General features: G+C 50.4%; 1 protein-coding gene across 1 annotated transcript; it reads left to right on the forward strand.

Moving 5' to 3' along the window:
* Positions 1 to 2,543: 2,543 nt before the first annotated feature.
* On the forward strand, positions 2,544 to 23,141 carry LOC100596513 (granulocyte-macrophage colony-stimulating factor receptor subunit alpha-like; the record flags this gene model as incomplete). The annotated part of the gene is made up of 10 exons (XM_030809015.1): positions 2,544 to 2,686; positions 4,694 to 4,817; positions 4,935 to 5,064; positions 5,817 to 5,989; positions 9,015 to 9,148; positions 10,017 to 10,046; positions 12,815 to 12,950; positions 16,209 to 16,305; positions 17,408 to 17,489; positions 22,604 to 23,141. Coding segments are annotated over 10 exons (1,127 nt in total), but the record flags the coding sequence as incomplete, so codon positions are not given.
* Between the last annotated feature and the right edge of the window lie 2,611 nt (positions 23,142 to 25,752).

A 25,752-nucleotide genomic window follows, 5' to 3' on the forward strand; every position in this document is an offset into this window, starting at 1 on the left:
CCTTCCTTCCTGCCTTTTTCCACCCTCCCTTCTTCCCTCCCTTGGTTCCTTCTCTTCCTCCTGCCCTCCCTCCTTCCATCCTTCCTTCTCTCCTTCCTTCATCCTTCTCTCCTCCTGATTCATTTTTCTTTCTTTCTCTTTCTTTCTTTCTTTCCTTCCTTCCTTCTTTCCTTCCTTCTTTTTCTTTCTTCCTTCCTCCCCTCCTTCCCTCTCTCTTTCTTCCTTCCATTGTTTCTTTCTTTCCTTTCTTCTTTCCTTCCTTCTTTCCTTCCTTCTTCTTTCCTTCCCTCCTTCCCTCTCTCTCTTCTTCCTTCCATTGTTTTTTCTTTCCTTCCTTCCTTTCCTTCCTTCCTTCCTTCCTTCCTTCCTTCCTTCCTTCCTTCTCTTTCTTTCTTTCTTTCTTTCTTTCTCCTTCTTTGTTTCTTCTCCTTGTTTCTTTCTCTTTCTTTCTTTCTTTCCCTCCTTCTTTCTTTTTCTCTTTCTTTTTCTTTCTTTTCAGAGTCTCCCTCTTCTTGCCCAGCTGGAGTGCAATGGCTTATCTCAGCTCACTGTAAACTTCAGCCTCCCAGTTCAAGCGATTCTCCGCCTCAGCCTCCCTAGCAGCTGGATTTACAGGTGCCTGCCACCAGTCCCAGCTAATTTTTGTATTTTTAGTAGAGATGGGGTTTTGTCATGTTGTCCAGGCTGGTCTCAAACTCCTGGCCCAGGTGATCACCTGCCTCAGCCTCCAAAGTCCTGGGATTACAGGCGCCCGCCACCCATGCCCAGCTAATTTTGGTATTTTAATAGAGGCGGGGTTTTGTCATTTGGCCAGGCTGGTCTCAAACTCCTGGCCTCAGGTGATCCCTCACCTCGGCCTCCCAAAGTGCTGGGATTACAGCTGTGAGCCACTACACCCAGCCTCTGTTTTTTGACTTCTTAATAACAGCCCATTGTGACTGGTGTGGGAATGACAGCTCATTGTGGTTTAGATTTGCATTTCCGAGAGGGACCCTCTTGACTGAGGGTGTGAGGGTCTGCTTCAGGAAAATATTTCCAGGTTTTTGTGACCTGGTTCAGGGAAGACAGGCAAAGACAGCTTTCTGTTTCTGCAGTTTTCTCAAATTCCTTCAGCTTTATTTTAAACTGCCAAAGTTCCATAATTTGGGAAGCGTGTTCAGAGCCACATCACTCTGGATAAAGAGCCTTTGCCTGTTCTCATTCAAGCGGTTTTCTTTCTTTCTCTCTCTCTCTCTCTTTTTTTTTTTTGAGACAGGATCTTGCTCTGTCACCCAGGCTGGAGTGCAGTGGCATGATCTCGGCTCACTGCAGCCTCAACTTCCTGGGATCAAGTATCCTCCCACTTCGGCCTCCCAAGTAGCCGGGACTATGGAAATACACCACCACGCCAAGCTAATTTAATTTTTTTTTACTTTTATAGAGATGGGATCTTGCTATGTTGCCAAGATTGGTTTTCAAATTTTTTCTTTTTTTTTGAGATGGAGACTTGCTCTGTCTCCCAGGCTGGAGTGCAGTGGCACGATCTCGGCTCACTGCAGCCTCCACCTCCCAGGTTCAACTGATTCTCCTGCCTCAGTCTCCTGAGTAGCTGAGATTACAAGCACCTGCCACCATGTCCACCTAATTTTTTTGTATCTTTAGTAGAGACAGGGTTTCACCATGTTGGCCAGGCTGGTCTCGAACTCCTGACCTCAGGTTATCTGCCCACCTCAGCCTCCCAAAGTGCTGGAATTGCAGGCGTGAGCCACCACCCGCCAGTTTTTGATGATTTCTGCAGTAAACATCTCCATGTGGAGAAGGAGCAAGCTGGGACTACAGACGTGCACCACCACAGCTGCCTCATTTAAATTTTTTTTAATAGTTTTTTTAAGAGATGCGATCTTGCTATGTTGCCCAGACGGATCTCAACCTGCTGGGCTCAGGTCAGCTTTTTGCCTCAGCCTCCAAAGGTGCTGGGATTAGAGGCGTGAGCCACCACCCCCAGTGTTCAGGTGATGTTTGAGTATTTCTGCAGTAGAATTCTCCTTTTTCAGAAACAGCAAGGGGGCTGAGAAAAGGAGGGAAGATTGACAAGGGAGGAACAGATACCTGAGGATTGGGACGTCCTGGGGCCACGTGGGTGACAGAGGAAAGTCAGCCCTGAGCTTCACCTCCCAGAGCTGAGTGGGAGGAGGAGAAAACAGGGCCGGCCGGGCGTGGTGGCTCACGCCTGTAATCCCAGCACTTTGGGAGGCCGAGGTGGGTGGAACACCTGAGGTCGGGAGTTTGAGACCAGCCTGACCAACATGGTGAAACCCTGTCTCTACTAAAAATACAAAAATTAGCTGGACATGGTGGTAGCGCCTGTAATCCCAGCTACTCGGGAGGCTGAGGCAGGAGAATCACTTGAACCTGGGTGGCGGAGCTTGCAGTGAGCCAAGATCGCGCTATTGCACTCCAGCCTGGGTGACAGAGCCAGACTCCGTCTCAAAAAAAAAAAAAAAAAAAAAGGAAAAGAAAACAGGAAAAGAGGAAATTCTGAATCCAGTGCCCGCTCCTTGCAGATCCGCAAACAGTGGTACCAGCTTCTAGTCTCAATGTGAGGTTTGACTCCAGGACGATGAATTTAAGTTGGGACTGCCAAGAAAACACAACCTTCAGCAGGTGTTTCTTAATTGACAAGAAGAACAGAGTCGTGGAACCCAGGGTGAGACGAATTTCCCATGGTCACCCCTGTCCTTTACACAGCCCTTTCTGAGTTAAAAGCAACAGGGCCAGCAGGTTGCAGTGGCTCACGCCTGTAATCCCAGCACTTTGGGAGACCGAGGCGGGTGGATCACCCGAGGTCAGGAGTTCGAGACCAGCCTGACCAACATGGTGAAACCCCGTCTCTACTACAAATGCAAAATTAGCCGGGCGTGCTGGTGCATGCCTGTAATCCCAGCTACTCGGGAGGCTGAGGCAGGAGAATTACTCGAACTTGGGAGGCGGAGGTTGCGGTGAGCCGAGATGGTGCCATTGCACTCCAGCCTGGGCAACAAGAGCAAAACTCTGTCTCAAAAAATAATAATAATAAATCAAATTAAATAAAAGCAAGAGGGCCATGGACACAACACAAGTGTGGTATTTGGAGAAATGTCAGAGCCACAATCTCAGGGGGACTGGGAAAGTGCTGTTGGCTCATGTCCGCAATGTGTACTGGCACCTGATTCCCTGAGGCAGAGTATATTTTACTGTATTTTAGCCCAAGAGCGTATTTTGCCCTAAGATAACAGAAATCCTGGCAAATGCAGTTGGATGTGCGCCTGGGTCTGTGGTGGAAGAAGGGTGGAGAAAACTAAAGTGTCAGTGACTTTGTCACTATGTCACCGTTCTGGTCTCCCAAGGGATTAAGGTCAGGGTTTTTGGGACACAGGAGACAGAGACAGAAGAGCAGGGAGAGGGGAGGGAAGGAGGGAGAAACAGAGAAAGAGAGAACAGAAGAGGAGGGAGAGGAAGAGAGAAATATAGATGATTGATAGATAGGTGATAGATGGTTTATTGATTGATAGGTGATAATAGATTGAGAGATTGATAATCAATTCTACAGATAGATGTTACATGGATGGATGGGTGGTCTTGCTATGTTACCCCAGATGACATATTTTTTTTTTTTTTTGAGATGGAGTTTTGCTCTTGTTCCCCAGGCTGGAATGCACTGGTGTGATCTTGGCTCACTGCAACCTCCACCTCCCAGGTTCAAGCGAGTCTCCTGCCTCAGCCTCCCGAGTAACTGGGATTACAGGCACCTGCCACCATGCGCGGCTACTTTTTGTATTTTTAGTAGAGACGGGGTTTCACCATGTTGGTCAGGCTGGTCTTGAACTCCAGACCTCGTGATCTGCCCCCCCCCCATTGGCCTCCCAAAGTGCTGGCATTACAGGTGTGAGCCACCGTGTCTGACCTTTATTTTTTGGAATGGAATCTTGTCTGTTGCCCAGGCTGGAGTGCAGTGGCATGATCTCAGCTCACTGCAACCTGTGCCTCCCGGGTTCAAGAGATTCTCCTGCCTCAGCCTCCTGAGTAGCTCGGATTACAGGTGCCTGCCACCACACCTGGCTAATTTTTGTATTTTTAGTAGAGACAGGGTTTCACCATGTTGGCCAGGCTGGTCTCGAACTCCAGACCTCAGGTGATCCACCAGCCTCGGCCTCCCAAAGTGCTGAGATTACAGGTGTGAGCCACTGCACCTGGCCTGTAGTCTGATACTTTCAGCACTGCTAGAGTATCAGATTGAGTTTTCACCTGCAAGCTGGTATTCGGCATATCCACTCAGAGTCTTCGGAGGAAGCATAGGGAGACGATTTCACAAAGGGAGGCAGCCGTGTTTCGCCAAATCCAGGTAAAAACCAATACCATGGCCAGGCGTGGTGGCTCATGCCTGTAATCCCAGCACTTTGGGAGGGCGAGGGGGTGGCTCACCTGAGGTCAGGAGTTTGAGACCAGCCTGGCCAACATGGTGAAACCCTGTCTCTACTACAAATACACAATTAGCTGGGTGTGGTGGCGGGTGTCTGTAATCCGAGCTACTCGGGAGGCTGAGGCAGGAGAATCACTTGAACCTGGGAGGCAGAGGTTGCAGTAAGCCGAGATCACGCTACTGCATTGTAACCTGAAGAGTGTAGGAGACAGAAGGTTGTTTCCTAATCAGCTCTGTCTGGTTGCAACTCTTCAGCTCGGTAACAACGAATGTTCGTGCACATTTCGTGAAATTTGTCTACATGAAGGAGTCACATTTGAGGTTCACGTGAATACCAGTCAAAGAGAATTTCAGCAAAAACTGCTTTATCCAAACTCAGGTAAGCAAGACAGCTCAGTGATCTGTTTACAGCACTACCCCCCACCATCCCACCAGCATCAAAGTACACCTCGTTGAACTTCGGAGTGAAATTTATTTTGTTTCTGCCTCTTCCCAGAAAGGGAGGGTACCGCTGCTCACAATTTCTCCTGTTTCATCTACAATGTGGATTTCATGAACTGTACCTGGGCGAGGGGTTCGACGGCCCTCCATGACGTCCAGTATTTTTTGTACATACAAAACTCAAAGTAAGTGTTCACCTCATGTGAAGAATTATGAGAATGCAGGGATGCGGGAAAAACCATGCTGGTTTTATTTGATTTGATTCGATTTTCCAAGGCATGTTCTTGCTCTGTTGCCCGGGCTGGAGTGCAATGGCACCATCTCGGCTCACTGCAATCTCGACCTCCTGGGTTCAAGCAATTTTCCTGCCTCAGCTTCCCAGGTAGCTGGGATTACAGGTGCCCGCCACCACATCCAGCTAAATTTTGTATTTTTAGTAGAGACGGGGTTTTGTCATGTTGCCCAGGTTGGTCTCGAACTCCTGACCTGAAGTGATCTGCCTGCCTTGGCCTCCCAAAGTGCTGGAATACAGGCATGAGCCACCACACCAGGCTCCATATATGTATTTAGAGACAGAGTCTTGCTCTGTCACCCAGGCTGGAGTGTAGTGATGTGATCTCAGCTCCCTGCAACATGTGCCTCCCTCCCGGGTTCAAGCGATTCTCCTGCCTCAGCCTCCCGAGTAGCTGGGACTACAGGTGCACTCCATCACACCCATCTAATTTTTGTATTTTTAGTAGAGATGGGGTTTCACCATGCTGGCCAGGCTGGTCTCGAACGTCTGACCTCAAGTGATCCACCCGCCTTGGCCTCCCAAAGTGCTGGGATTACAGGTGTGAGCCACCGCACTGGGTCTGTTGTTTTTTTGTTTTGTTTTGTGTTTTTGTGTTTTGTTTTGTTTTCCTGATTGCTCTCTGAACACTTTCTAATCTTCCAGGAGAAAGAGGGAGATCCAGTGTCCTTATTACATACAAGATTCGGGAACCCATATGGGATGTCACCTGGATAACCTGTCAGGATTAACGTCTCGCAATTACTTTCTGGTTAATGGAACCAGCCGAGAAATTGGCATCCAATTCTTCGATTCACTTTTGGACACAAAGAAAATAGGTGAGAATAACACATGATTTTCCTATTGTTTATAGGTGAAATGAAATTTGCCTTAAAATCTGTGTAACTGAGGCCAGGTGTGGTGGCTCACACCTGTAATCCCAGCACTTTGGGAGGCCAAGGCAGGCCAATCACCTGAGATTGGGTGTTGGAGACCAGCCTGACCAACATGGGGAAACCTCATCTCTGCTAAAAATACAAAAATTAGCCAGGCATGGTGGCAGGTGCCTGTAATCCCAGCTACTCGGGAGGCTGAGGAGAATCACTTGAACCTAGGAGGTGGATGTTGCAATGAGGTGAGATTGTGCTACTGCACTCCAGCTTGAGCAACAGAGCAAGACTCCGTCTCAAAAACAAACAAAAATTTGTGTAATTTTGGTGCTATAACAAATTAGAACTGAGCTGATTTAACTTTCCGTTTTTTGAGATACAGTCTCACTCTGTTGCCCAGGCTGGAGTGCAGTGGTGCAATCTCAGCTCATTGCAACCTCTGCCTCCCAGGTTCAAGCGATTCTCCTGTCTCAGTCTCCTTAGTAGCTTGGATTACAGGTGCCCGCCACCATGCCCAGCTAATTTTTGTATTTTTAGCAGAGACGGGGTTTCACCATCTTGACTGGGCTGGCCTCAGTCTCCCAAAGTGCTGGGATTACAGGTGTCAGCCAACACACCTGACCTCCCTCTTTCTCTCCTTCCTTTTTTCCTTCCTTCCTGCCTTTCTTCTTTCTTCCCTTCTTTCTTTCCTTCCTCCCTCCCTTCCTTCCTTCCTTCCTTCTCTCCCTCCCTTCCTCCTTCCCTTCTTCCTTCCCTCCCTCCCTCTCTCCCTCCCTTCTTCCTTCCTTCCTTCTTCCTCTCCTTCCTTCACCTCCACTCCTTTCCTCCTTCCTTCCTCTTTTTGTTCATTTCTTCCTCATCAACATCTCTTCGTGTCCCAGTGCCCCACTCCTGGCTGGCCTCTTGGAGCCAGCCGCATATGCCCACACACTCTCCTCTTCCCAAGCCCACCGCATCCCACCCATGGACTCTCTCATCCCATTGGACATTCCCAGCCTCTTCAGGCTCAGGACTCCCACAGAAGTGTGACTTCTGCCCCCCGAGCCCATCCCCACCTCCCACCCTGGACCCCCTGCCTCAGTGGGTATCTCTCCTGTACATGGTAGCTGCCCCACCTCCACTTGGACCCAGTGTAGACAGGAGGAGACTGCACCACCTCCACCTGGACCCAGTGTAGACAAAGAGGTGTCCCTACTCCACATCCACCTGGACCCAGTGTAGACAGCAGGAGACACTGCCCCACCTCTACCTGGACCCAGTGTGAAGGGGTCCAGCCCCTCCACACCTGTGAGTATTTCTCATCAGGCGGGACGAGAGACTCAAAAGAAATAAGACACAGAGACAAAGTATAGAGAAGAACAGCGAGCCCAGGAAACCGGCGCTCAGCACACGGAGGACCGGCACCGGCACCAGTCTCTGAGTTCCCTCAGTATTTATTGATTACTATTTTCACTATCTCGGCAAGAGGAATGCGGCAGTAGGACAGGGTGATAATGGGGAGAAGGTCAGCAGGAAAATGTGAGCAAAGGAATCTGTGTTACAAATAAGTTCAAGGGAAGCTACTATGCCTGGATGTGCACGCAGGCCAGGTTTGTGCTTCTCTCCACCCAAACATCTCAGTGTAGTAAAGAGTAACAGAGCAGTATTGCCGCCAGCATATCTGGCCTCCAGCCACAGGGCGGTTTTCTCCTGTCAGAATAGAACGAATGTACGATCGGGTTTTACACGAGACATTCCATTCCCAAGGGCAGGCAGGAGACAGAGGGCTTCCTCTTATCTCAACCGCGAGAGGCCTTCCTCTTTTACTAATCCACCTCAGCACAGAACCTTTATGGGTGTCGGGCTGGGGGACGGTCAGGTCTTTCTCTTCCCACGAGGCCATATCTCAGGCTGTCTCAGTGAGGGAAACCTTGGACAATATCCAGGCTTTCTTGGGCAGAGGTCCCTGCGGCTTTCAGCATTGTGCATTGTGTCCCTGGTTAATGGAGAATGGTGATGACTTTTACCAAGCATACTGTCTGCAAACATATTGTTAACAAGGCACATCCTGCACAGCCTTAAATCCCTTAAACCTTGATCCCATACATGTTTCTGTGAGCACAGGGTTGGGGCTAAAGTTACAGATTAACAGCATCTCAAGGCAAAACAATGGTTCAAAATACAGATCAAAATGGAGTTTCTTACCTTCCTTTTCTACAAAGACACAGTAACAGTCTGATCTCTCTTTCTCTTTTTGTTTGTTTGTTTGTTTGTTTTTCTGAGACAGAGTCTCACTCTGTCGCCCACCCAGGCTGGAGTGCAGTGGCGCGATCTCTGCTCACTGCAAGCTCCGCCTCCCGGGTTCACGCCATTCTCCTCCCTCAGCCTCCTGAGTAGCTGGGACTACAGGCACCTGCCACCACGCCCGGCTAATTTTTTTGGATTTTTAGTAGAGACGGAGTATCACCGTGTTAGCCAGGATGGTCTCGATCTCCTGACCTTGTGATCCGCCCACCTCGGCCTCCCAAAGTGCTGGGATTACAGGCGTGCACCACCGTGCCCAGCCCCCTGATCTCTCTTTCTTTTCCCTACACAAAGTAGACAAAGAGGTGTCCCTACTCCACGTTTACCTGGACCCAGTGTAGACAGGAGGAGACCCTGCCCCACCTCCACCTGGACCCAGTGTAGACAAAGAGGTGTCTCTACTCCATATCCACCTAGACCCCGTGTAGATGAGAGGAGACCCTGCCCCATCTCCACCTGGACCCAGTGTAGACAAAGAGGTGTCCGTAGTCCACATCCACCTGGACCCAGTGTAGACAGGAGGAGACCCTGCCCCATCTCCACCTGGATGCAGTTTAGTCAAAGAGGTGTCCCTACTCCACCTCCACCTGGACCCAGTGTAGACAGGAGGAGACCCTGCCCCACCTCCACCTGGACCCAGTGAAGACAGGATCTCTCAGGTTCAGGGGTGTGTCCTGCGCCCTCATTACAGAACGATTCAACCCTCCCGGCAATGTCACTGTACGTTGCAACAGGACGCACTGCCTTGTACGGTGGAAACAGCCCAGGACCTATCAGAAGCTGTCGTACCTGGACTTTCAGTACCAGCTGGACGTCCACAGAAAGGTCGGTGAGAGCTCCCCGGGGCTGGGCACCAGGAGGGAGGCGTATGCGACACGGCCACAGAGGAGCCTGGGAATCCTGGGGAAGTGGCCTGGGGGAAGGATGGGTGGGTGGTGAGCGGTGACTCTGGGGTGAATGCACTTCAGGTAGCAGAGGAAGAGGTGAAGGGTCTGTGGCCTGTGAAACCACCTTGAAGGAGGTTGCAGGGAGGATGGACAAGGATGATCCTGCAACCATGGAACCAGGAAGTGGACCGGGAGGTGTGGGGGACGATGCCACAAGCAAGGGAGAGCCTCTGCTCCACCTCCAGCTGGACGCAGTGTAGACAGAAGGAGACCCTGCCCCATGTCTACCTGGGCCCAGTGTAGATAGGAGGAGACCCAACCCCACCTACACCTACACCCAGTGTAGATAGGAGGATACCCTGCCCCACCTCCACAGAGACCCAGTGTAGACAGGAGGAGCTCTTGTCCCACAACCGCCTGGACCCAGTGTAGACAGGAAGAGACCCTGCCCCACGTCCACCTCGATCCAGTGTAGACAAGAGTAGATCTTGTCCCACAACCACCTGGACCCAGTGTAGACAAGGAGACCCTGCCCCATGTCTACGTGGACGACAGGAGAATACCCTGTCCCAAGGCCAGTGGGACCTTTCTAGATGGGTTACAGGAAGATATCTGGCCAGGAAGAATTCTGTGTTTGCAGCTCCTCATCCTACCTGTCTTGTAGATTCAGGGAAGGAGGGAGACCTGCCTGCCACTCCTCGGGGACTCTTTCCCATTCGGTGCCCACACCAGGGGAGACACTGTGTGAACCATCTGAAGTGTTTTAGAAATGGAAACAGTGACGTTGTATTTTGTTTTGTTTCTAGAATACACAGCCTGGCACTGAAAACATACTGGTAAGTGAAACCACAGACCCTACGGATGACCCTCAGTGTAACCCAACAGTCCCCTACTCACCACACCTAGTGTAACCCTACAGTCCCCTACTCACCACACCTAGTGTAACCCTACAGTCCCCTACTCACGACCCCCAGAGTAACCCTACAGTCTCCTACTCACAACCCCTACAGTTGCCTACTCATGACCCCTAGCGTAACCTACAGTCCCCTACCCATGAGCCCTGGCATAACCCTACAATCCCCTACTCACCACACCTAGCATAACCCTACAGTCCCCTACTCACGACCTCTAAGTCCCCTACTCATACCCCTAGCGTACCGTACAGTCCCCTACCCATGACCCCTGGTGTAACCCTACAGTCCCCTGCTCACCACACCTAGCGTAACCGTACACTTCCCTACCCATAACCCCTGGCAGAACCCTATATTTCCCTATTCACCACCCTGGCAGAACCCTACAGTCCCTACTCATGACCCCTACAGTCTCCTACTCATGACCCCTGGGTAACCCTACAGTCCCCTATTCACGAGCTTAGTGTGACCCTACAGTCCCCTACCACAACCCCTATTGTAACCCTACAGTCCCCTACCCATGACCTCTGGCAGAACCCTACAGTCCCTTACTCATGACCCCTACAGTCTCCTACTCATGACCCCTGGGGTAACCCTACAGTCCCCTATCACGAGCCCTAGCATGACCCTATAGTCCCTACTCACACCCCTAGTGTAACCATGCAGTCCCCTACCCATGACCTCTGGCAGAACCCTACAGTCCCCTACTCATGACCCCTACAATCTCCTAACCATGACCCTGGCAGAACCCTACAATTCCCTATTACAACCCTGGCGGAACCCTACAGTCCCCTACCCATGACCCGTAGTGTAACTGTACAGTTCCATACCCATGACCCCTGGTGGAACCTTACAGTCCCCTACTCATGACCCCTAGTGTAACTGTACAGTCCCGTACCCATGACCCCTGTTGGAACCCTACAGTCCCCTACTCACGACCCCTAGCATAACCCCACATGACTCCCGGTGTAACCCTACAGTCCCCTACCCACACCATGTCTGCCTGGACCCAGTGTAGACAGGAGGAGACCCTGCCCCACCTCCACCTAGACACAGTGTAGACAAGAAGGAGAGCCTGCCCCACGTCTACCTGGATCCAGTGTAGAAAGGAGAATACGCTGACCCACATACAGTTGAACCACTCACAACCCTAGCATCACCCTACAGCCGCCACGAACCCAGCGTAACCCTACAGTCTTGGTTTACGGGACTCTTAGTGCCACTGTGGCCCAGGGGTGGACACAGTGGGTCATGACCCTGAACTGGAGGATGCAGATCTCACATGGGTGAGGGCCCCCTCATAGTTCTCACTGGGCAGGGTCTGCTTTTGGCCTCAACCTTCATGTCCCAATGGTTGGAATATTTACGCTCAGCCTGTTCTACTGATTTTCCCATTTTACTCCTCTTTCCTCTGAGTGGGTTAAAAATATATTCCAGTGACTGTCTAAGGAAATTATATCTCCCTCTAAAATGCTTTTAGAGTGAGTACTGTTTGCCGGATATTTACCAAGTCTTGCAGCCACTCTGACCCTCAGTATCCTCCTCTGTCCAATGCGTATGCTAGACTTGGGGATCTTAATATCCCTTGCTAAACTATCCATCTGAAGCTCTGTTAATATCAGTTGTTGCTCCTGAATCATTTATTTATGTATGTATTTATTTTTGAGACGGAGTCTCGCTCTGTCCCCCAGGCTGGAGTGCAGTGGTGCGATCTTCGCTCACTGCGACCCCCATCTCCCAGGTTCAAGTGATTCTCCTGCCTCAGCCTCCCTGGTAGCTGGGACTACAGGTGCCCACCCCTACACCCGGCTAAAAATTTCTGTCTCAAAAAATAAAATTTTAGGAAGGCACAGTGCTCAAGCCTGTCATCCCAGCACCATGGGAGGCTGAGGCGGGCAAATCACTTGAGGTCAGGAGTTCAAGACCAGCCTGGCCAACATGGAGAAACCCTGTCTCTACTAAAAATACAAAAATTACCCATGCCTGATGGCGGGTGCCTGTAATCCCAGCTACGCAGGAGGCTGAGGCAGGAGAATCGCTTGAACCCAGGAGGCGGAGGTTGCGGTGAGCCCAGATCATGCCATTGCACTCCAGCCTGGGCAACAGAGCAAGAGTCTGTCTCAAATAAAATAAAATAGGCTGGGCGCGGTGGCTCACGCCTGTAATCCCAGCACTTTGGGAGGCCGAGGTGGGTGGATCACGAGGTCAGGAGTTTGAGACCATCCTGGCTAACATGGTGAAACCCCGTCTCAACTAAAAATACAAAAATTAGCCAGGGATGGTGCTGGGCGCCTGTAGTCCCAGCTACTCGGGAGGCTGAGGCAGGAGAATGGTGTGAACCCGGGGGGCGGAGCTTGCAGTGAGCCGAGATTGTGCCACTCCACTCCAGCCCGGGTGACAGAGCGAGACTCCGTCTCAAAAAAATAGATAGATAGATAGATAGATAAATAAATAAAATAAAATAATTTAAAGCCTACATCACCCAAATTTTCCCAACTTGTCTCCCATCCAAATACTAATGAGGCTTGACTCTGCTTAGCTTCCAAGACCCGATCAGACCAAGTGTATTCAGAGTGGTAGAAAAAAAAGAAAAAAAAAAGGAGAAAAAAATTTAAAAGACAAAAGAATGAAAAAGACAACCTTTTCCTCCATGCAGAAGACACCTATCTCTAACTTTCTTTTTTCCTCCAAAGATTAATGTTTCTGGTGATTTGGAAAATAGATACAACTTTCCAAGCTCTGAGCCCAGAGCGAAACATAGTGTGAAGATCAGAGCTGCAGACGTCCGCATCCTGAATTGGAGTTCCTGGAGTGAAGCCACTGAATTTGGTAAGCGTTGGGCGGAGGTAAGGGATGTTTGTGCCGTCTGGCACCACCTTGGAGCAGGCACAGAGGTCAGGTGCTCTGTCCTGGGCGCTGATACTGAGTTGAGAACGTCTCTGGGAGTTGTGTCAGGCTCTGAGTTTATCGCTGAGGCTCAAAAGAAGGAGGTGGTCTCATACTCGGTCAAGCAACATTGCTTTGCTGATGTTTTTTCAGGACGGATGAGCTAGGCTCCCTTAATAACCAGAGAAGGGCCGGGCACAGCGGTTCACGCCTGTAATCTCAGCACTTTGGGAGGCCGAGGAGGGCGGATCATGAGGTCAGGAGTTTGAGACCAGCCTGGCCAACATGATGAAACCCCATCTCTACTAAAAATACAAAAACTCGGCCGGGTGCGGTGGCTCATGCCTGTAATCCCAGCACTTTGGGAGGCCGAGGAAGGTGGATCACGAAGTCAGGAGTTTGAGGCCAGCCTGGCCAACATGGTGAAACTTCATCTCTACTAAAAATACAAAATTAGCCCGGCATGGTGGCAGGTGGCTGTGATCCCAGCTACTCGGGAGGCTGAGGCAGGAGAATCACTTGAACCCCGGAGGTGGAGGTTGTAGTGAGCTGAGATCACACCACTGCACTCCAGCCTGGGTGACAGAGCAAGACTCCATCTCAAAAACAAAAACAACAACAACAACAAAAAACCAAACAAAAAAAACTAGCCAGGTGTGGTGGCACATGCCTGTAATCCCAGCTACTCGGGAGGCTGAGGGCAGAAGAATGACTTGAACCTGGGAGGTGGAGGTTGCAGTGAGCTGGGATCACACCACTGCACTCCAGCCTGGGTGACAGAGCAAGACTCCATCTCAAAAAATAAATAAATAAATAAAAGCAAAAGCAAAAACTAGCCAGGTGTGGTGGCACATGCCTGTAATCCCAGCTACTCAGGAGGCTGAGGGCAGGAGAATGACTTGAACCCAGGAGGCAGAGGTTGCAGTGAGCTGGGATCACACCACTGCATTCCAGCCTGGGTGACAGAACAAGATTCTGTCTCAAAAAAAAAAAAAAAAAAAACTAGCCAGGTGTGGTGGCACATGCCTGTAATCCCAGCTACTCAGGAGGCTGAGGGCAGGAGAATCATTTGAACCCGGGAGGTGGAGGTTGCATTGAGCTGGGATCACACCACTGCACTCCAGCCTGGGCGACAGAGCGAGACTCTGCCTCAAAAAAAAAGGTAGGAGGTGGTCTCATATTCATACGGGGTCATGCAACATTGCTTTGCTGGTGTTTTTTTCAGGATGGATGAGCTAGAATTCCTTAATAGCCAGAGAAGGACTCCACTGATAGCCCTCCTAAAGCCCCACCTCCCTCTACCCCACTGGGAAATAATCAGTCAGTCTTTGTCCAGTCAAACCATCACCATTCTGGCTCCCTGGCCAAGGGGACGCTCTCTCCCTCTTTTTTTTTTTTCTGAGACGGCGTTTCGCTCTTGTTGCCCAGGCTGGAGTGCAGTGACACCATCTCAGCTCACTGCAATCTCCGCCTCCCAGGTTCAAGTGATTCTCCAGCCTCAGTCTCCTGAGTAGCTGGGATTGCAGGCACCTGCCACCGCACCCGGCTAATTTTGTATTTTTAGTAGAGACAGGGTTTCTCCATGTTTGTCAGGCTGGTCTCAAACTCCTGGCCTCAGGTGATCCGCCCGCCTCACCTTCCCAAGGTGCTGGGATGACAGGCATGAGCCGCCGTGCCCAGCTGAGGAAGCTCTCTTCAAAGCCAGGTCTCGGCCGCCCAGGAGACAGGTCCATGCTTTTCTCTGAAGATGATTTTGAGGGCTCCAAATTGAAAAGGGGAAGGGGCAGGATATTGAGAAGTATGCAGCTTTCACCTAAACAAAGGGGACGGAGGAAAAAATGGGGGCTGGAGTGCAGTGGTGCACCTCCACCTCCCAGATCACACAGACAAAATTGGAAACAGAGATGATCAGAGGTGCATTCATGTCTGGTGGGCCAGGGTGACTGCACCTGTAAGAAATGTTTTTTGTTTGTTTATTTTTTGTTTTTTTTGAGACGGAGTCTCACTCTGTCACCCAGGCTGGAGTGCAATGGCAGGATCTCGGCTCACTGCAACCTCCGCCTCCTGGGTTCAAGCGATTCTCTGCCTCAGCCTCCTGAGTAGCTGGGATTACAGGCATACATCATGCTTGGCCATATATATATATATATATATATATATATATATATATGTTTATTTATTTATTTATTTATTTATTTTGAGACAGTTTCTCTCTGTTGCCCAGGCTGGAGTGCAATGGCATGATCTCGGCTCACTGCAACCTCCGCCTCCCGGGTTCAAGCGATTCTCCTGTCTCAGCCTCCGGAGTAGCTGGGATTACAGACATGTGTCACGTGTGGCCAATTTTTGTATTTTTATTTTTATTTATTTATTTATTTTGAGATGGAGTTTCACTCTGTCACCCAGGCTGGAGTGCAGCAGCATGATCTCAGCTCACTGCAACCTCAGCCTCCTGAGTAGCTGGGATTACAGGCATGCATCACACTTGGCCATTTTTTAATATATATTTTTATTATTTATTTATTTATTTATTTATTTTGAGACAGTTTCTGTCTGTTGCCCAGGCTGGAGTGCAATGGCATGATCTCGGCTCACCGCAACCTCTGCCTCCCGGGTTCAAATGATTCTCCTGCCTTAGACTCCCAAGTAGATAGGATTACAGGCGCACGCCACTATGCCTGGCTAATTTTGTATTTTTTTTAGTAGAGATGGGGTTTCACCATGTTAGTGAGGCTTGTCTCGAACTCCTGACCTCAGATGATGCACCTGCCTCGGCCTCCCAAAGTGCTGGGGTGACAGGTGTGAGCCACCGTGCCTGGCCCAATTTTTGTGTTTTTAGTAGAGACGGGGTTTCACCATGTTGCCCGGGCTGGTCTCGAACTCCTGACCTCAAGTGATCTGTCTTCCTCAGCCTTCCAAAGTGCTGGGATTACAGGCGTGAGCCACCGTGCCCAGCCCATGGTGGCGAAGTTTTAACAGCTCACCACAAATTTCCTTGTGGGCAAAACATGGGGCAGGCGGGTCGCCTTTCATCTCAGAGCCATCTTAGGAACCAAAAAGAGGGAGGCAGGTTTGCTGGTCCCCGTTCCCAGCTTGACTGTTCCCTTTGGCTAAATGCGTTTGGACACCCAAAGAGGTTTAATTTCCTTTCGCACGTCCATCAGCGATTCACCGCAGACGCAAACCTGTATGTCTCTCTAGGCTCTGACCGCAGAAACCTCAGCTCTGTGTGCATTTACATGCTCCTGATCATGGGAACCCTTGTCTGTGGCCTCATCCTTGGCTTCCTCTTTAAAAGGTAATCTGTGAAACACCTGGGCCTCCCCCAGGCACAGGCCAGGCCAGGAAAAAAGCGCTTTCTCCAAAGTCTCTGTCTCTGCCTCTGAGAAAGAGAAATAGCCTTGGCCGGCCGCAGCGGCTCATGCCTGTCATCCCAGCACTTTGGGAGGCCGAGGCGGGCGGATCTCCTGAGGTTTGGAGTTCGAGACCAGCCTGACCAATATGGAGAAGACCCCCGTCTCTATTAAAAATACGAAATTAGCCGTGCATGGTGGCGGGTGCCTGTCATCCCAGCTACTCGGGAGGCTGAGGCAAGAGAATTGCTTGAACCCAGGAGGCGGAGCTTGCAGTGAGCTAAGATTGCACCACTGCACTCCAGCCTGGGTGACAGAGCAAGACTCCGTCTCAAAACAAACAAAAAAAACCACCTCCAACCCAGAAACCACAGTCTTCAAGGCTGGTGGGATCAAGGCAGGCGTTTCCGCTCTGGAGCTCAGCCCAACACCAGTGACCTCAGACTCCCTGAAGCTGCCCAGAGCTGACTGCCTGTTCTATTCCCATCCCTGTGCCTGAGGGGCTGAGGGAAGATTCTAGAAAGATTCCCTGTGAACATCACTGTGTATTCCTGTAGGATCTCCTGTTTTCCCAGTTTTTTTTTTTTTTTTTTTTTTTTTTTGAGAGGGAGTCTCACTCTGTCACCCAGGCTGGAATGCAGTGGTGCAATCTCGGCTCACTGCAACCTCCGCCTCCCGGGTTCAAGCAATTCTCCTGCCTCAGCCTCCCGAGTAGCTGGGATTACAGGCATGCACCATGATGCTTAGCTAATTTTTGTACTTTCAGTAGAGACGGGATTTCACCATGTTGGCCAGGCTGGTCTCGAACTCCAGACATCAAGTGATCCACCTGCCTCAGCCTCCCAAAGTGCTGGGATTACAGGCGTGAGCCACCGCGCCCGGCCTAGTTCCTTAAGATTTTCATCACTTGGTGATTCTTAGTGAAGTTGTTTTGCGTAGTTGAGGGCAGACACCCCGCACACAGCATCCCTTGGGCACAGGACGTTGATGGAAGGAACTCTGGTGACCTGGGGTTCATTCTCTTCACACTTTTTCTCTGTGTCTCAGGTTCCTTAGGATACAGCAACTGTTCCCACCAGTTCCACAGATCAAAGACAAACTGAATGATAACCATGAGGTGGAAGACGAGGTAGGTAGGGGTGGGCGGAGCGGTGACCTGGGATGGAAAGCGGGTAGTGGGGAGCGTGGGACACGGCCTCTGAGTGTCGACTGTCTTGCTTCTCCACCAGCTGCGACTGCAGCGTTGCCACGAGTGTGGCTGGAATCTGTATCCCGCTCCTGGGCCTTCTCCCGGATTGGGGTTAGGGTCGTATCTGTGAGGTCCATCAGGAGAAACCGAGGCAGGGTAGTGGTCAAAAAAAGGAGGAGAAGATGGTAGAGAGGGCCGGGCATGGTGGCTCACGCCTGTCATCCCAGCACTTTGGGAGGTTGAGGCAGGCGGATTGCCTGAGGTCAGAGGTTCGAGACCAGCCTGGCCAACATGGTGAAACCCCATCTCTGCTAAAAATACAAAAAATTAGCTGGGCGTGGTGGTGCACGCTGTAATCCCAGTTACTCGGGAGGCTGGGGCCGGAGAATGGCTTGAACCCAGGGGGCGGAGGTTGCAGTGAGCTGAGATTGCACCACCGCACTCCAGCCTGGGTGACAGAGTGAGACTCCATCTCAAAAGAAAAAAGAAGGTAAAGGAGAGGCAGAAATAAAGAGACAAGACACAGAGGCGGAGAAAGATGGAAGGAGAGAGATGGTGGAGAGAGCAAGGAACATAGAAGAGAATGAGAAGGAGACACAAAAGAGAGGGAAACAGGCAGACAGACTGACAGAAACAAAGGCAGATACACAGAGAAACAGAGAGAGGGAGGCAGAAAAGGGAGAGGGAAAGAGAGACACAGAGAGGAAGACAGAGACATATGAAGATAAAAAGACAATAAGAGAGACAGAGATGGAGAAACAGAGACAGACAGATGGAGAAACAGACAAACAACAAACATAAAGACCCAGGTGGAGGCTGAGCGCAGTGGCTCACACCTGTCATCCCAGCACTTTGGGAGACCGAGGCGGGTGGATCACTGGAGGTCGGGAGTTCGAGACCAGCCTGACCAACCTGAAGAAACCTTGTCTCTACTAAAATTACAAAAATTAGCCAGGTGTGGTGGTGCACACCTGTAATCCCACCTACTCTGGAGGCTGAGGCAGGAGAATCACTTGAACCCAGGAGGCGGAGGTTGCAGTGAGCCAAGATTGCGCCATTGAACTCTAACCTGGGCAACGAGCAAAACTCTAGATCAAAAACAAAAGAAAACAAAACAAAAAAACAACCGCAGCAGGGAGAGGAGAGAGACAGAGAAGAACAGAGGCACAGAGAGGGGAGACATACAAAGACAGGGAGACACAGAGAAAGACACAGAGACAGAAAAAGAGAGAGAGATGGAGAAGGAGAGATAGAGACAAGGACAAAGAGAAAAAGAGAGACAGAGGGAGAAACAGAGAGACATAGGTGGACACAGAGAGGGGAGAGAGAGACAGAGACAGAAAGAGAGACCAAGGGATGGGAGTGGAAGAGAGAGACAGAGGGAGGAAAGAGACAGAGAGGGAGGCAGAGAAAAGAGACACAGAAACACTGAGAGAGACAGGGAAGACAGAGGAGTGGGACTTAGACTCAGCAAGAGCCCAGAGAGGGTGAACAAGGACGAGGAACCATGCGACCTGCACCCCAAGACCCCACTGGCCCTCCTCTCCCACCCACCTCTCTCCGGCTCAGGGACTGCGTCTTATGTTGCAGTAGGCTGGCAGGCTGGGAAGTCAGGTCAGGGCTGATGCTGCATCCCAGAGGCAGAACCGTCCTGCATTCTCAGAGTAGGAGATGAAATTTTTTAAAAGGAAATAAAACTCTTGTCCAGGGAACCTCAGCTTTTATCCTTTAGACCTTCAACTGATTAGATGAGGCCCACCCTTCTCCTTTAGACCTTCAACTGATTAGATGAAGCCCACCCTTCCCGCTTTAGACCTTTGACTGATTAGATGAGGCCCACCCTCCCCTTTATACCTTCGACTGACTGGATGAGGCCCACCCTTCCCCCTTTATACTTTGGACTGATTAGTTGAAGCCCACCTTTCCCCTTTAGGCTTTTTTTTTTCTTGAGATGGAGTTTCGCTCTTGTTGCCCAGGCTGGAGTGCAGTGGTACAATTTCGGCTCACTGCAACCTCCGCCTCCCAGGTTCAAGCGATTCTCCTGTCTCAGCCTCCCGAGTAGCTAGGATTACAGGCTCACACCACCACACCCAGCTAACTTTTTGTATTTTTAGTACAGATGGGGTTTCACCATGGCCAGGTTGGTCTTGAACTTCTGACCTCAGGTGCTCCACCCAGCTTGGCCTCCCAGAGTGCTGGGATTACAGGCGTGAGCCACTGCGCCCAGCCACTTTTAGGCTTTTGACTGATTAGATGAGGCCCACCCTTCCCCCTTTAGACCTTCAACTGATTAGATGAGACCCAGCCTTCCCCTTTAGACCTTCGACTGATTAGATGAAGCCCAGCCTTCCTCTTTAGACCTTCAACTTATCAATTAGATAAGGCCTACCCTTACCCTTTAGACTTTCAACTCATTGGATGAGGCCCACTCTCCCCATTTACACCTTCGACTGATTAGATGAAGTCCACCATTCCCCTTTAAATCTTCGACTGATTAGATGAGGCCCACCCTTCTCACTTTAGACTTTTGAATGATTAGATAAGGCCCACCCTTCCTCTTTAGACCTTTGACTGATTAGATGAGACCCACCTTCCCCTTTAGACCTTCAACTGATTAGATGAAGCCCAGCCTTCCCCTTTATAGCTTCAACTTATTAGATAAGGCCCACCCTACTCTTTAGACTTTCAACTGATTAGATGAGGCCCACTCTTCCCGTTTAGACCTTTGACTGATTAGATGAAGCTCACCATTACCCTTTATACCTTCGACTGATTAGATGAGGCCCACCCTCCCCCTTTAGACCTTCAACTGATTAGATGAAGCCCAGCCTTCCCCTTTAGACCTTCAACTTATTAATTAGATGAGGTCCACCTTCCCCCTTTAGACTTTTGACTGATTAGATGAGGCCCACTCTCCCCATTTATACCTTCGACTGATTAGATGAAGCCCACCATTCCCCTTTATACCTTCGATTGATTAAATGAAGCCCACCCTTCCCCTTTAGACCTTCAACTGATTAGATGAAGCCCACCCTTCCCTTCCCTTCCCCTTTAGACCTTCAACTTATTAGATGAAGCCCACCCTTCCCCTTTAGACCTTCCCTTCCCCTTTAGACCTTCCCTTCCCCTTTAGACCTTCAGCTTATTAATTAGATAAGAGCCGCCCTTACCCTTTAGACTTTCAACTGATTAGATGAGCCCACCCTCTCCCTTTAGACCTTCAACTGATTAGATGAGGCCCACCCCCTTTAGACCTTTGGCTGATTAGATAAAGCCCACCCACATTGACCAGTCCAATCTCTTTTCCTAGAAATCAATTGATTGTGAACTTGACATCTACAAAGCACCTTCGTAGCAGCCCCTGAGTCAGGGTTTGATGCAATAATTGGGGACTGTAGCCCAGTCATGGGGACACGTCATTGGTGCCGGGTATCTGAGACAGAGAGCAAGAGATGAAAGGGAAACAGAGAGACTGAACCCAAAAGAGGTAGACACACAGGAAGATGGAGATAGAAACCCAAAGATGGGGGTGGCAGACGGTGAGAGGGGAGGGAAGAGAGACAGAGAGAAAGACAGAGAAAAGAGGCAGAGAGACTGAGAGAGAGGCTCAACAGCAAGACTCCAGAGAGGGTGACTAAGGGTCAGGGATCTGCGTGACCTGCATCCCAAAACCCCGTGGGTGCCCCTCTCCCATCCACCTCTCTCCAGCTCAGGGGCTGTGTCTTTCTCCCATGGGGAACTCCAGTTCCAGCCCAGGGCTGCCCCCAGCGTCCTCTTCCCTGCCACATAGTTAACATCCCCCCAGTTGCCACTTGCACACCCCCATCCTAGACCCAGCCATCTGTCATTCCCTTACCTTCCACCCCTACGCCAGCCTCCTCCCTGGCCCCCACTTTCCACTGAGCCCCAGGGGTCCCCCACATCGATGTGCCAGGATGACAGCTTCAGGCTTCAACCTTCCTTTCTCTGAGCTCCATTGGCCCCAGGGGCTTAGCACCTGCTGTACCCTGCCCAGGTTTCATGCTCACAAGCTCTTCCAAAGGCCACCTTGTTCATCATCAACTATGAGGCCACATAGGTGGATCTGTCTCAGATCTTTACCCCAGGAAAAGCCCCGGGCCAGGCGCAGTGGCTCACGCCTGTCATCCCAGCACTTTGGGAGGCCGAGGCAAGTGGATCACCTCGAGGTCAGGAGTTCGAGACCAGCCTGGCCAACATGGTGAAACCCCATCTCTACTGAAAATACAAAATTTAGCCGGTGGCGGCTAAAGGGGGAAGGATGGGCCTCATCTCATCAGCCGAAGGTATATAGGGGGAAGAGTGGGCCTCATCTAATCAGTCAAAGGTCTAAAGGGGGAAGGGTGGGCCTCATCTAATCATTTGAAGGTATATAGGGAAGAGTGGGCCTCATCTAATCAGTCAAAAGTCGAAAGGGGGAAGGGTGGGCCTCATCTAATCAGTCAAAGGTCTAAAGGCAGAAGGGTGGGCTTCATCTAATCAGTGGAAGCTATATAGGGGAAGGGTGGGCCTCATCTAAGCAGTCAAAAGTCTAAAGGGGGAAGGGTGGACCTCATGTAATCAGTCGAAGGTATATAGGGGGGTGGGCCTCATCTAATCAGTCGAAGGTCTAAAGGGAAGGGTGGGCCTCATCTAATCAGTTGAAGGTATATAGAGAAGAATGGGCCTCATCTAATCAGTCAAAAGTCTAAAGGGGGAAGGGTGGGCCTCATCTAATCAGTCGAAGGTATAGAGGGGGAAGGGTGGGCCTCATCTAACCAGTCAAAAGTCTAAAGGGGGAAGGGTGGGCCTCATCTAATCAGTCAAATTTGTGGTGGTGGGCACCTGTAATCCCAGCTACTCGGGAGGCTGAGGCAGGAGAATCGCTTCAACCCGGGAGGCCGAGGTTGCAGTGAGCTGAGATCACACCACTGCACTCCAGCCTGGGCAACAGAGTGAGACTCTGTCTCGAGGGACAAAAAGAAAATAAACACAGCCCGCTGAGTCCCAGGCTGAGCTCGTGAAGATCTGACAGCCTGAATCCTCCTTTTTCTCAGGTCATCTGGGAGGAATTCACCCCAGAGGAAGGGAAAGACTACCGCGAAGAGGTCTTGGCGGTGAAGGAAATTACCTGAGACCCAGAGGGTGTAGGAATGGCGTGGACATCTCCGCCTCCGCGACACTGGGGAACTGTTTTCTTGCTGATGATGCCGTGAGCCTTTATATCATTTTCCATGTTTTTATTTAAAAACATGATATTTGGGGCCAGGCGCGGTGGCTCACGCCTGTAATCCCAGCACTTTGGGAGGCCAAGGTGGGCAGATCACCTGAGGTCAGGAGTTCACGACCAGCCTGCCCAACATGGTGAAACCCCATCTGGACTAAAAATGCAGAAATTTACCCAGACGCGGTGGTGGACGCCCATCATCCCAGCTACTCGTGAGGCTGAGGCAGGAGAATTGCTCGAACCCGTGAGGCGGAGGTTGCAGCGAGCCGAGATTGCGCCATTGCACACCAACCTAGGTGACAGAGCAAGATTGCATCTCAAAACAAATAATAATAATAAATAATAAAAACCTGATATTTGGCTGGGCACCGTGGCTCATGCCTGTAATCCTAACACTTTGGAGGATTGCTTGAGACAGGAGTTTAAGACCAGCCTGGGCAACATAGCAAGATCCCATCTCTACAAAAAATGCAAAAATTAGCTGGGCATAGTGGCTTGTGCCTGTAGTCCCAGCTATCTGGGAGTCTGAGGTGGGAGGATCACTTGAGTTCGAGCTGACAGTAAGCTATGATTGCACCCCTGCACTCCAGCCTGGGTAACAAACTAAGACCCCATCTCTCTGTCTCAAAAAAAAGTGACATTTCGCAAAGATGCTTAGACTCCAAGAAGTTTTTGCATCTTCTTCCAACCCAACCACTGAGGCACTGTCTAGCCTCCTCCTTAAATAACTGACCTGGTGAGCTGAGATTGCACCATTGCAATCCAGCCTGGGCCACAAGAGCAAAAATCCATCTCATCTAAAAAAAGAAAAAAAAAATCATGGCCGGGCACGGTGGCTGATGCCTGTAATCCCAGCACTTTGGGAGGCCAAGGGAGGCAGATCACAAGGTCAGGAGATTGAGAGCATCCTGACTAACATGGTGAAACCCCGTCTCTACTAAAAATACAAAAAATTAGCCGGGCATGGTAGCAGGCGCCTGTAGTCCCAGCTACTTGGGAGGCTGAGGCAGGAGAATGGCGTGAACCCAGGAGGCGGAGGTTGCAGTGAGCCTAGATCACACCACCGCACTCCAGCCTGGATGACATAGCGAGACTCCATCTGAAAAAAAAAAAAAAAATTTAATTTATTATTGTACAGTGCCAGGCTTCCCTGGGTTAAAAATCCAGTTTTTAGTAGGTCTGGTTCCTTCTGGAGGACAAAGTGTTGATATAGTTTGGTTGTTTGTCCCTTGCAAATCTCGGTTTGAAATTTGGTTCTCCAGGTTGGAGGTGGGACCTGGCAGGAGGTGTTTGAATCAAGGGGGGCGGACTCCTTATAAATGGCTTGGTGCCTTTCTTATAGTAATGAGTGAGTGCTTTCTCTATTTGTTCCTGAAAGAGCTGGTTATGAAAAAGAGGCTGGTGGCCAGGTGCAGTGGCTCACGCCTGTAATCCTAGCACTTTGGGAGGCCGAGGTTGGCAGATTGCCTGAGCTCATGAGTTCAAGATTAGCCTGGGCAACATGGTGAAACCCTGTTTCTACTAAAATACAAAAAATTAGCTGGGTGTGGCGGCAGGTGCACCTGTAGTCCCAGCTATTCAGGAGGCTGAGGCAGCAGAATTGCTTGAACCCGGGAGGCAGAGGTTGCAGTGAGCCAATATCATGCCATTGCACTCCAGCCTGGACAACAGAGTTAGACTCTGTCTCCAAAAAAAAAAAAAAAAAAAGGTAAAAAGAAAAAAAGGCTGGTACCTCCTTCCCTGCCTCTTGCTGCCTCTCCCACCATGTAACACCAGCTCCCCTTCCTCTCCAACCAGGAGTGGAAGTTGCTGAGGTTCTCACCAGCAGCCGATGCTGAAGGCATGATTCCTATACAGTCTGCAGAATCATCAGCCAAATAAACTTTTTTTTTTTTTTTTAAGATGGAGTCTCACTTTGTCTCCAGGCTGGAGTGCAGTGGCACAATCTCGGCTCACTGCAACCTCCGCCTCCCCGGTTCAAGCAATTCCCCTGCCTCGGCCTCCCAAGTGGCTGGGAATACTGGCGCATGCCACCATGCCCGGCTAATTTTGTGTTTTGTTTTGTGTTTTTAGTAGAGACAGAGTTTCACCATGTTAGGCTGGTCTCGAACTCCTGACCTCGTGACCCGCCCCCCCCCCCCCCCCCCGGCCTCTCAAAGTGCTGGGATGACAGGCGTGAGCCACCGCGTCCAACCAAATAAACCTCTTTTAAAAATACATTACCCAGCCTGGGGAATTCCTTTGTAGCAACAGAAAACAGACTAAGACAAGGCAGAAATTCATTTCCCTCCATTTCCCACATCTAGAAAAGGCTGACTTTCTTCATTGGTGGTTGCTGTCACTCAGGCCTCCTCTTGCCTCCTCATATCTCACTGGACTGTGACTCTCCTGCCTCCCTCTTATAAGGACAATTATTATTATTATTAATTGTTATTATTATTATTTGAGATGGAGTCTTGCTCTGTCACTCAGGCTGGAGTGCAGTGGCACGATCTCAGCTCACTACAACCTCTGCCTCCCAGGTTCAGGCAATTCTCATGCCTCAGCCTCTCCAGTAGCTGGGATGACAGGCACTTGCCACCACACCTGGCTAATTTTTGTATTTTTAGTAGAGATGGGGTTTCACCATGTTGACCTGACCACAGGTGATCCACCTGCCTCAACCTCTCAAAGTGCTGGGATTATAGGCTTGAACCACCGCACCTGGCCCTTATAAGGACAATTATAATTACATGTCAGGCCCACGTGGACAGTCTGAATCATCTCTCCTTGACAATATCCCTGGAATAAAAGTCCTCCTTCCATAGAGAGCATTCTGTAATGTGTCGACAGGATGCTCATCCAGGTAAGAACATGCTGGGGGCTGTTATTCTGTGTAACACATGAGATTAGGACGTGGACATCTTTGGGACCATTATTCTGTCTACCACATGGGATTAGGATGTGGACATCTTTGGGGCCATCATTTTGTCTACTACA

The sequence above is a fragment of the Nomascus leucogenys genome, unplaced genomic scaffold, assembly GCF_006542625.1.
Source record: "Nomascus leucogenys isolate Asia unplaced genomic scaffold, Asia_NLE_v1 000578F_198025_qpd_obj, whole genome shotgun sequence".
Classification (NCBI taxonomy): Eukaryota; Metazoa; Chordata; class Mammalia; order Primates; family Hylobatidae; genus Nomascus; species Nomascus leucogenys.